Source organism: Amaranthus tricolor, chromosome 12, assembly GCF_026212465.1.
Source record: "Amaranthus tricolor cultivar Red isolate AtriRed21 chromosome 12, ASM2621246v1, whole genome shotgun sequence".
In the NCBI taxonomy this organism is placed as follows: domain Eukaryota; kingdom Viridiplantae; phylum Streptophyta; class Magnoliopsida; order Caryophyllales; family Amaranthaceae; genus Amaranthus; species Amaranthus tricolor.
In genome coordinates this window covers 3,853,609-3,865,264 of record NC_080058.1, presented here as the reverse complement: position 1 = coordinate 3,865,264, position 11,656 = coordinate 3,853,609, and the positions used below count along the sequence as shown (strand labels likewise).

Genomic DNA, 11,656 nt, shown 5'->3' with positions numbered 1-11,656 from the left:
TGATATATTGTCTATACTTTACAATAATTTACCCAAATTGTATAAATATATAATCTTCATTATATGATATTGTATCACAAATAGAATGTAATTGTTGAAGTTGTGAATTTGAAAATCTACAATTTAAATTTTATAATTAAAATCTATAATTTAATATGATATACATGTTTTCAAGGGTGATTTTTATATAATTATATGATAAATCACTCATATTTAGCACCAAAATGAGTAAAATATAATAAATTTTTTAAAATAAGCACAAAATTATTAATAACTATTATAAAAAGAGTACAAGTCATGTGAAAAAGTGCAAATAATTACATTTATCATAATCCAAAATGAAAAGTGGTGTATATTAAGAGGATAAAGGGACTAATACATTAAATCGAATTTTATTGTAATAATTAATATCTAATGAAATAAATTGAATTCAAGTCAATTAAATTTAAGTGAGAGAGGTAAAAAATTAATTCCTTCCTCTCATTAGCGGAAGAAATTCTTATTATCCTAAAATAAAAAATAAAAAATAAAAAATAAAAAAAGTGAAATTGTAATTGATAGTAACAATAATGAGATGAAGTCATCGAGAATGGAGATGCATAGGTCGCTGTCACTAAGTCCGTAGTGTTTCCCTTAAAAGATTCTAATACAAATACACAGACCCACTCGCCACTCGTAGTCTCTACCTTACAACTTACAACCTGCATGTGTCAGTCAACCATCATTTTTTTTTTAATTTTTTTTTTTTAACTCTATCACCATTTTAGGATTACTATCCTCCCCTCCTCTATATCATTTGTACTACTCATTACTCTCTCTGCCCCCACCAAATTTACCTCCTACGTATTTGATCGATAAATTTTAAAAAATTATTTAACAATAATACAAAATGTTAAGTTAAATAAGTTTATTAAAATTTAAGAAATAGTGTAGGTCGTACCTAAAATAAAAATTAAATAAATATAGTTAGACTAATTAAAAAGAAAAGCGAGCAAATTTTTTGTGGGTAAAAAAAAGTATATTCATGGCTTTTTTATATACATTTAATTAATTTTACTATAATAAGAATATAAAATTCAATAATTTATTGTTAGGTCTTAGGTGAATAAGATAAAAAGTTAAATTATACGTGAATAGTTTTAAGGAAAAATTGTCCAGAATAATTCAACCTATTTGCCTATTTGTTGTGAATAATCTCTACTATTGATTATTTCTAAATAACCTAACCTATGTATATTATTTACTGACAGCACCCATTTCTATATTTTAACCGACTAATGTAGGTATATAATAGCCGTTACACTCACTTCTTCCCCCCTTTTGTTTTCTCGTTGTTCTAACTTTACTCCTTTTAGGTGGTAAGTGTCTAAAATAGTCGGTTAAAATGTGAAAATGAGTGCTGTCAGCAAATAATATACAAAAGTTGGATTATTTAGAAATAATCAATAGTAGGAATTATTCATAACAGATGAACAATAAGTGGGATTAGTCTAGACAAATTTTCCTAGTTTTAAAAGAACAAATGTTATCATGAGAATTAAAAAAGTATTAAATATTACCATCAAAGATGAAGCAGCAAACTTAGTAGACCATCAAAAATAAAAAATATAGCAAATTCAATGAAACGAAACCATTCTTTATAAACATTGGTGAAGTACTTCAAAAATTACTCTTGAAACAACATAAAAAAAAGAATACTTTCCTCAGTTATTAGAAAAATACAAAAAGAATTGGATTAATTTGCATTTTGCACTAGTTATTGAAGATTTGAATTATTATCATAGGAAATAAATTAATGTGAACATCAGGAACCCTAATACAGTGTCCATACATGTTTAAAAGGTGTCCTTTCTTTTACTAACTACCAATCCTGGCTACATTATCATAATGATACATAAAAAATAGACATACATCGTTAAATAATCCTTCACTGTCCAACCGGCACTAAAACAGCCGGTCATCCTAGCCTTCCGAATCCTTGATCGCCTTTTATTGACAATCAAGGACTGCTTAATGTGATAAACTTACGTCCGAAGCCAGATTTTCTTCGTTCATAGTCCAAACGAAGTCGGGAGAATCTGACCTTGGTCCAACAACTGATCGGTAGATGTAAAGCTTCTCAACCGAACAGTCATCGGACCTTGAATCAGGGTTCTCCCGTTCATTCATGACCTCTACGTTCAACCTCGGCATCTTCTTGCCAAGTAATTTACACTCGCCATAGCTCACTTGACACGAAGACATCCAAAGGGATCGCATTGTCATCAACTTGGCTGCGTTTACCACGAGTGCCTTACCACCAAACGGGCAATCCCTTATCTCGAGCTTCCTCAGGTTCTTGCACCCTGATAAAAGATGGTCCAAACCTGAATCACTATCTCCGGCAAATGCCAAGGAAAGCATCTCGAGTTTTTTGGCATGGGTCCCTATGAGCTTGAAAACATAGTCGGTGAGGAGACCTGATAACGAAAGGCGACAGAGGTTCTTACAATGTTCGGCAATCGCCCCGAAACCCTCGTCAAGAGGTTTTCTTGTTAGGTAATCGGGACACTGAGGCTCAATGATGCATAGACGGAAGCGGGTTAGATTGGGGCGATTTTTCGCTATGGTGAATAATGCTTCGTTGGTCATTTGACGGCAAAAGTAGAGGACGGACTGCAATTTAGGACACCCCATAGCGACGGATACCAGACCTTGTTCAGTTAAGCAAACATTTGGTTCCTCGGCATAAGGCTCGGAAGGGAAAACCCGTAGCTCCTTGAGATCCTTGCATGATTCCGCAAGCACTTCAAGCCCACTGTCTTCTATGTAATCAAGGACCTGCATTGAAGATAACAATCGAGATTTTAATATCTTTCAAATAATGGTTGGTATAACCGAACAATACGATTATGCGAGTGCGGTTAACACATACCCAAAGACGCTGCAGATTCTGACAGAGACCAAGAAGTTTGATGAGATCGGGGGAGTGAATGGCAGCATAACTCAGGTTCAAAGACGTCAGCCCCGAGCAGACAGGATACAAGGCAGGAAGATAATTAGGGACGACGTCATAGAGACCAGAAAGACCCTTGAGCCCTTTGCATCCCACAAACGCCTTTGTGAGCTTCTCATACGCTTCGGCGCTGGTCTCAGTCGAAAATGAGCCTGTGCCGATATCAACCAACTGCGGTGCCTTTTCGAGAAGAGTCGTAAACCTCTCTAAAGACACTGTACGGTTGAGCCGGAGTGATTTAAGGTTAGTGCATCTGCTGACTAAACCCTCAAGATGATTAAACCATGGCTCTGTGGTAAGACAGGCAACATTAAGAGATTCTAGTGATGTGTAAGAATCGGGAAAAAAGCGTATCCATTCCCCACTGCCTTCAACTTCGCTCTCACACAAGTCGAGAGTTCTCAAATTCCTATAAAAATTAGACAAATCATAAAAATATTTTCGAGAATCTCATTCATCAATCATGTAAAAAGGTGAACATCTTTTAGCTTAAACATCAGATCAAGAGGTGTTCATTCTTTTGGGTCGGTTTGAAATCAGATTTTGTGTCCATATTGTTTTTTTACATAATTGTAAATCATTTTTGGAGTCTGGTCAAATCGGGTTTGGTTACAAGGTCAGGTAAATTTCGAATCAACAGGTCTTTTTGACACCTCTAATCAGATCATTAAAAGAAACCGTTCGAAATTACAGGATATTTAGTCATAAGGTATGAAGAAAGGATAGATTCATAGTCTAGGAATCGTGTCGATTTCATGGCAGATGTTGTGCAAGCATCAGCAAGAAAAGCACATCCACAAAATATTTAAAAATAAATAAATAAATAAATAAGGTAGTATCTCATAGGGACCTGCAGTGTCCAATATGCAACCATCCAAAACTGAAAACAAACCATAAATCAGTGGTCCATAAAACAAAGGGAAAAAAAGCCAAAGTAAAGGCAATATCAGATAGTGACTTCCCAAGTAGACTCAACTTAAAAATCCAAAGCTTTAAAATATTAATTCAAAATCTTCATGGCCACTCATGAATAGATATTCTAATACAAGTATGAAATTTCTTATTTGATTTAGACATAAGAACCAACCAAATTATCATATCAACAATAGGAAGATCCCATAAAAATGGAGGAATTATCAAAAAGAATAGATAAAAGTTAGATTAACAAATTGGGAGCTGACTTCTCCTTAACAAGGATTATTAAGGAATCACTACTAGACATTGACCTAAATCAAAATTGACCCGAATCTCGAACGAAAATTAGTGGGTCATAACCTAGTAATTTTTATCTGTAGCTGAAAAATGACCCAACCCAAAATACCGAAAGGATCCAAACACCGTAGCCAAAATCAGATCATTTTGAATTGTTTTCTTCTTTTTGTCAACTTTTCAGTTGAACGTCATTTTTGGTCGGGATCCGCTATATTTATATTTATTTTTTGTATTTTGAGTCAACATTTCTTTGTTATAGCCTTAAAATCACTTTATCAGTCCTCGGTTACAAAAAAAACATTTTTGGGAAAAAATTAATAATCATTGACCCGTAGGGTCGACTTGGACCGGAGACAACTCGACTTCGAATCGACCTAACACGAAACTCACCCTACCCACCCGTTTTGACAGGTCCAATGAACACGCCGGTGAAAGCACACTCATAAACATTGCAATCACCTCGGCCAAATTAGAAAGCAACTATTCTTAGGAAGACAGTGGTCCAAACCTCAAAGACATCCAAATTTGAAACCTTTCTTCACGCCATTATCGACGGTACCACAATGGACAATGATACCAGTAGATGAGGTGCCTTTTTCTTTTATCAGCCTTATATCAGTGGTAGAAGAACAGAACCACATGATCCTTTTCAAGAATTAATCATAGAAGGTATGAAAACCCCACCAAAGGAGATAAAGCAGTGAAATTCCAAGTATATACTCTAATTATGTATGTCAATACTTAATAAGGTATATTTAACATAACCCAGAAGGTAAATTTATATGATTACCCAAAATTAGATCTTCAGATAAAACCATGGACTAAAATTGAGCTTTTTTTTACATAATCTCTTGATCCTAAAATATCGATTGGTCGCAACGTTTTTGAATCAAGGGCATAGTCTATCACACTGTCACATGATTCACATCTTTTTGCGAATTCCGAATCGAAATAAGCAAATTATGGTCAATTTTGGGCTAATTTAGGGTAGGGTCATTTTGAGCGAATCGCAAATTCAAAAAGCGAATTAAATAGCAATTATGTTACAACGGTCTATCATCTCCTATCCACTTCTATCCCTCTTCAGATCTGGGTCATAGTTCTTATAACTGGTCGCAACATTTTTGACTCAAAGGCATGGTCTATCACCTTTTATCCCAAAACAGACTCGATTATCCAAAATTTTCCCGACCTTATAACAGAATCCGATTTGACCCGACTTCAAAAACAATTTACAATTATCTAAAATACAATATGGACACAAAACCCGATTTCAAACCGACCCAAAACACCTAACCCGATGACCCGAATAAACAACTCTATCCTCTTCTATCCCACTCGAAACCTCGATCATAGCTCCTAGAAGCCATATATACACGGGATATGATGATGATTGTCTTGATCCAAAAATAATCTATTGGTTCATACTTAATTATGGACACCACCATTTCAATAAAGTCAAGTCAAAAACTTAAGCTACCCAACAACATCGAAAGCAGATATTCTCACGAAGTGACATTCTTCACAACAAAATCAAGCATAATATCAAAATTCCAATCAATACAACTTAATTTCAACTTAGAAATACTCATCAACCATAATATTCAAGGAATTTACAAATTCAGGAACTAATTTTACAAAAACTCAAAGTCAAATCTTGAATTTTCAATCCTGCAGAAAGTCAAATTTTTAAAACAAATTCTCAGTGGAAAAGGTAAACAGGGGAAAAAAGCTACTATATTAATTTTAAACACTTCAAGTGAAATTATTCCTAATTAAAGCATAAAAACCACAAAATTTTTCGAACACCCAGAAACAATAATTAACCAAAACCCAAAAGTTAAAATCAATATTCCAAATCATTTAACCAAAATTTTAATAATAACCCAAATATCATTCCAAGGACACCTAAAAAAAGATTACAGCATCCAAAAGTTACCAAATTCAAGGCACCCAGATAAAATCAACCAAAACCCAGATGTTAAAATCAAATTTTTACTCCAAATTACTTCACAAAAATTAGTCAAACCCATAAAAAAAACCCCATAAAAAAACCCATAATGTGGACTAAAATAGAAAGATCTAAAATGAAAAATCACCTGCAATTAGCAGCAATAAAAGCTAACCCATCAGTAGTAAAACCTTCACAAGAACACAAAACTAAAACCTTAAAATTTCTCAATTTATTCCCAATCAACTCAAGCCCTTCATCAGTAACCACCATTCTTTTCATTCTAAGCTCTTCCAAGGCAGGAAAAGCTTCACAAAATGCCTCAATCCATGGGTAAGCATATGCCCCCCAACCTTCAGGAACAAGATTAAAATCAGCAAAATGAGGTTTTCCTTTAATAGTAACAGATCGGAGATCTTTAAAGCGTCTGATTACAATCGGAGGGCTAACAGCATAGCAATTCCCAATAAAGATCCCACGACGACACCACCTTTCAATCTCATACCATGATTTGCAAACGAGTGAGACCGAGTTAAGGTCTGAATGTGACTCAATGAAGGATAGTACATGCTCAAGTACTTCTTCAGGGAAATTTGTAGAGATAGAAGAAAAGGATTGGTTATTTGAGGTGGGTTTTTTAAACTGAGATTTGGGTGCTGGAGATTCTTGCTCCATTGTTAGTTGATCTAAGGAAGAAAAGAGTTTAAGATCTGAGTAACGGGTAGAGAGAGAAAGATTGGATCTAAAAGAGAAAGAAAATATGAGTCAAAAGGAGATGAGAGATGAAGAAGAAGGCAAAGAGATAAGGAGAGAAAGATGATAGGGCGAGGGAGTGAGAAAGATAGAGTAAGTGGGTCAATTGTATTTTTTTCACTATTTATTGGAAGAGAGGGTAAACATGGCCTAAAATAATTTGATATTGTTATGGTTTTATTGTAGTAATAAATGTGTGTTATTTTACATATCGTACTACTAGTACATTATTAATTTATTATAGACTTATATTTAAGGTATTGGGGTTCATTCGGATTATCAGATCGATTTTAGATTAGAGATTTTATTTCGGTTCAAAATTAAGCCTTGTTCGTTTTGATTTTTAAATGATTGGAAATACATTTTTAAAGTCAGTTAAATCGAATTTGATTACAAGGTTGGGAAAATGTTGGGTCATTGAATTTGTTTTGAACACCTCTATTCATGTTGGTTATTACTTTTATATACTTGTTCGGTTTTTAAGTGCTTGTTATATTATGGTTGTTGCCTTATTGGATTTATTCATCATTGAAGTGTGTTTTATATATTTCGGTTAACGTATAAGAAAAAATACAGTCATATTAAATCTTGTTTAAATTATCAAATAGCATACATTCATTATATTAACTTTTATAATTTTTTATTATTAAAAAAACATATTAAACTACGGAAAAAATCAATTCAAACAAGTATAATAGAACAAAGCAATTACCTATCACAAATTCTTATGAGAGATCATTTCTAATTGGATCGGCCCATTATATATTTTTCTAAATATTATAAGTAGGCATTAAAAATGATCTAAGTAGACATTTAAGATATTGAAAGTAGACATTAAGGATACGATAGGTAAGTATTAAAGATAATGTAAGTAGCCATTAAAAATAAGATAAATAGGCATTAATCTTTAATAAATTGGGTTTAATGTACGTTTCTAAAAGAGAGAGACTAGCTGATTACCTATTAGTTGAAATATGACTAAGCTTTTTCTTTGGTTTGGTATATTGCTTTTATTAGTGTATGGAGTATAATATTTTGTTGTTATTGTGGTTGTTAATAATCTTTGGAGTGTAAGCTTTGATTTTGTGGGGTTTGGAGGGATCAATTAATGATTAAGAGTTTGGTGGTAAATTGGATATGTTAGTAACTTTTTGTAGGTCAAGTTGCTCTTGAGTGTATTTAGTTAAATTCTATTGATGATTTCTTGAAGGAAGAGAATTATGCATACTTCCCCGTTCCTACTAAATTCATTTAATTTGGATTGGAAGAAATGTATTAAATCAAGAAATAGAAGGCTTAATTAATATAGCTTAAGTTTTGATTTGTAAGGTTATAAGATGAAGAGATATTAAAGCAATTAACATATATTATTAAAGTAAAATGGATTTGTTGCTCTGTGAGCAGCAAAATGGATCGGACAAGTAAATGTGACTAAAGGCATCTAATCTTATGATTTGTCCGCTCGAAAAAGCAATATGAATTCTTGGGCGAGCAAAAACTTGCTCAATCAAGCATATTTCATCTTGCACAAGCATATATGTTCAACAAGGTTCAATGTGTCTCGTTTCTAAGTGCTTAGGCAAGTTTTCTATTTTCTTGGACAAACACAATTCCCTCTATCCACTTTTTATGTTAAATGAATCAGTGTTTTTACTCGGCATATAAACACCTGAATGTCATATTCAACAATAGATGCAATTCATTCGAATTATAGTATGAGATCTTTGATATATTCACAGAGTTAAAAGATAATGGCTCATAAAGCAACCAAAAGCAAATTTCAAATGTATGTGAATGAAAAAAGAGATTAAATTTCAAAGAGAATGAACTGACCGAGTTTTATAAGAAGCATAGAGTCATTTGATTTCGCATTTTTATAATTATAATTATAACTAGAGGAAACGGATTAGTTGATAAGATGAACAAGACTCTTGAATTGAAGACAGTGGAGGAAATGTGGTCACAATTTGATCGGGACTTTACGTCCTTCAATAGTAATACTGCAAGTGCACGGCGTAGCGTAGTACGTCGGCAAGTACGGGTCGAATCCACAGGGAGTGGGGTGTATATAAAGGGATTCTCAATCAATTAGTTGGTTCAACAACGTATATATAGATGTTTGTTGGTGTAATTAACTAAAACAAGCAAATAAAGACTAAAGCTAAAACAAAGTATAAAACAAGTAAAAATGCTAATTAACCAAGAACATAAGATCAAAGGCAATACAAACACATTAAAAGGTAATATGATGATGAAGAGGCAAAGGCTGGGCTTTCTCACCAAAGTAGTGTTTACTAATCTTCAACCTAAGGTCATGGATATGGGTTATGGAGAAGAACGCATCTTGGATACTAATGTTCTCTCTCGAGCAACAAAAGCTTTTTAAAACATACTCAACTACCTATTCTCATGGAGCTAAGCATATTTTAAGACATGGAGCACACATTTATCATTTCCAATCAAAACATCTACCTATTCTCATGGAGATAATTAAATTTTCAATCATAGACTATCATTAGAAATCAACTCTCGCCCTCAATCCAACGACACTACAATAATAGCAAAATCCATCTAAAACCATAAACAACACAACCAAGCCAAAGGTAAAGAAAGCAATTTAGACTACATACATGGTGATAATACCTAGCCTAAGCCAAATTGAACTATTCACTCATATTGAACTTAAACATAATTAAAGACATTGAATTCATGATAAATAACAACAAAATCAAAAGCAATAAAGTGTAGAGAATATGAATTAATAGCTTGGAATTCAATCCAAGGAACACAACCAAATGAAGAATTAATGAATACCAATGATAAACTCCATAAAGCTTCAATTGCAATTCAAATGCTTGATGAAATGTTTCAATAGAATTAACTTAATCTCAATTACATTAATGTATCAAATGATCTTCAATGATAAATCAAAAGCTTGAACTATCTAATAAGTGTTTGAGTAGAAAAATGCAATTAAGAATACAAGACTAGAATCATGGAAAGTATATAAGGAAGTTTAAAAGTAACAAATACCAAAGAAAGCTTGAAGTATAGAAAAATGAGTAGTAGAAGGATTGGATGATTTGCTTGAGTCTTCTTCTTCTCTATTTATAGGAGGGATGACAAGTGGTGGGTGGTGGCTTCATGATTTCTCCACCACCCTATGTGGGAGATAGGTAAGCCATAGATGGGTGGCAAATAGGGGTGGTGGAGCAGTAGAGTATGAGAAGCAGAAGAAATAGGTAGGGCATCCCATCAGCAGCTTTTAAAAGCGTAATTATTTCTGACCTCCCAAATCGCTCAATCCGAGCCAATCCGCTCGACCTGGTCGAGCGAGCATCAGGTATGTAGGTTAAAATCTTTAAAAACAGAGCAGTGATCAAAAAAGGTTCCGCTCGACCCATTGAAAATGCTTCTGTTGACATTTTGAAGCTACTGGAAGTGAATAGTACTTTCGCTCAACCAGAGCCAATATCGCTCGACCGGGTCGAGTGGCCTTCAGGATGGTCCTGCTCAACTTCTATCTCTATAACAAGTTTTTTTTATGCTCGAGCAAGCTTGGCTGGACCCAATTTTGGCCGAGTGGGGTTAAAATGGTCTACTTTAGCTCCTTTTGGCCTTATTTCCTTGACTTGGGTCATCAAGGCTTTGATTACTTGAGCTTTCAGAGTTCAGTGAGTATTGTATGCGCCAAATGTACTTAGTTTGTGATCGGTTTTGACGAATATTATCTAAAATGCACAAAAACACCAAAATATCCAACCAATTCTAAAATCTCAAATAAAGCAAGAATAGTTATGCAAAATTCCAATATAATAAAGCCAAATAATGGGGATAAAATATAAATAAAATACAGCTAACACAATTGCTTATAGATTACTTAGGGCAAGGGTTTAATTTGATTTTTTGGTCTATGCTTGTATGAAAGATAGGTTGGAGCCTTGAGTTATGATTGTATCTTCTACTTGGGTGTAATCAATGGATATATATTATGGGATCCTTATACAATAATAATCAACAATAGAAATGCTCATTCATTGAATCTTTGAAGCAAATCAAATAGAGACTATGATAAAACCCACTCAATAAGAGAATCCAATTGTTTTGGTGAACGCTTAGTACATAAAACATTACATACTAGAGTATCTTAGTAATTTCACCAAAAAAAAATTACATATTTTCTTTGTGGCTCCGAATTTACCCTACAATTATAATTTTAAAACTCTTGTTTGAAGTTATATGTGGATATAAGAATTAAAGAATTAAGTAAATATCATTTTCAAATATAAATATTGCAAATTAATAAAGACGATAAAAATAATAAAAAAAGTAACAAATTCATAGAATAAAGAGACTAAATAGTACTTAATTACACATATTATGTAGGGGTGTTTAAAAAATCCGGTTTGCAAAACCCGACCCGAATTATCAGGTATCCGGTTTAAAAAACCAGATAATTAACCCGATTTGTCAAAATCGGGTATTTCGGACCGGGTACCCGGTTTATAAACCAGGTATTCGTGTCGGATCCGGATATCAATTTTAGTAAAACCGGGTACCTGAATTTTTTTTTTTTTAAATAATTTTAAATGCTTATTCTTAATATATTTGATATAATTAATATAGTATAATCATTTTACCCTAAAAAATTTAAATGTGTTAAAATTCAAAGTAATGTGTTAAATTATATTCTATTATTATCCTTAAATAATATTTCAAACGGCGTATTTTAAAATAAATGTTTT

General features: G+C 33.1%; 1 protein-coding gene across 1 annotated transcript; it reads right to left on the bottom strand.

Annotated features, from left to right (window-relative positions):
- Positions 1-1,710: 1,710 nt before the first annotated feature.
- Positions 1,711-7,056, bottom strand: LOC130797232 (protein TRANSPORT INHIBITOR RESPONSE 1-like). Its single transcript, XM_057659747.1, has 3 exons — positions 6,307-7,056; positions 2,915-3,404; positions 1,711-2,820 (listed from the first exon to the last, which is right to left on the bottom strand). The coding sequence occupies exons 1-3, from the start codon at positions 6,831-6,833 to the stop codon at positions 2,011-2,013; spliced, it is 1,827 nt and encodes a 608-aa protein (XP_057515730.1). The 5' UTR covers positions 6,834-7,056; the 3' UTR covers positions 1,711-2,010.
- Between the last annotated feature and the right edge of the window lie 4,600 nt (positions 7,057-11,656).

What these genes read in the sequence shown, in the direction of transcription:
- LOC130797232 (XM_057659747.1), bottom strand. Translation starts at nt 6,833, where the DNA reads ATGGAGCAAGAATCTCCAGCACCCAAATCTCAGTTTAAAAAACCCACC. An exon ending in TTTATTGCTGCTAATTGCAG is followed by an intron (nt 3,405 to 6,306) that starts GTGATTTTTCAT and finishes TAATTTTTATAG; the next exon opens with GAATTTGAGAACTCTCGACT. An exon ending in AGAATCTGCAGCGTCTTTGG is followed by an intron (nt 2,821 to 2,914) that starts GTATGTGTTAAC and finishes TCTTCAATGCAG; the next exon opens with GTCCTTGATTACATAGAAGA.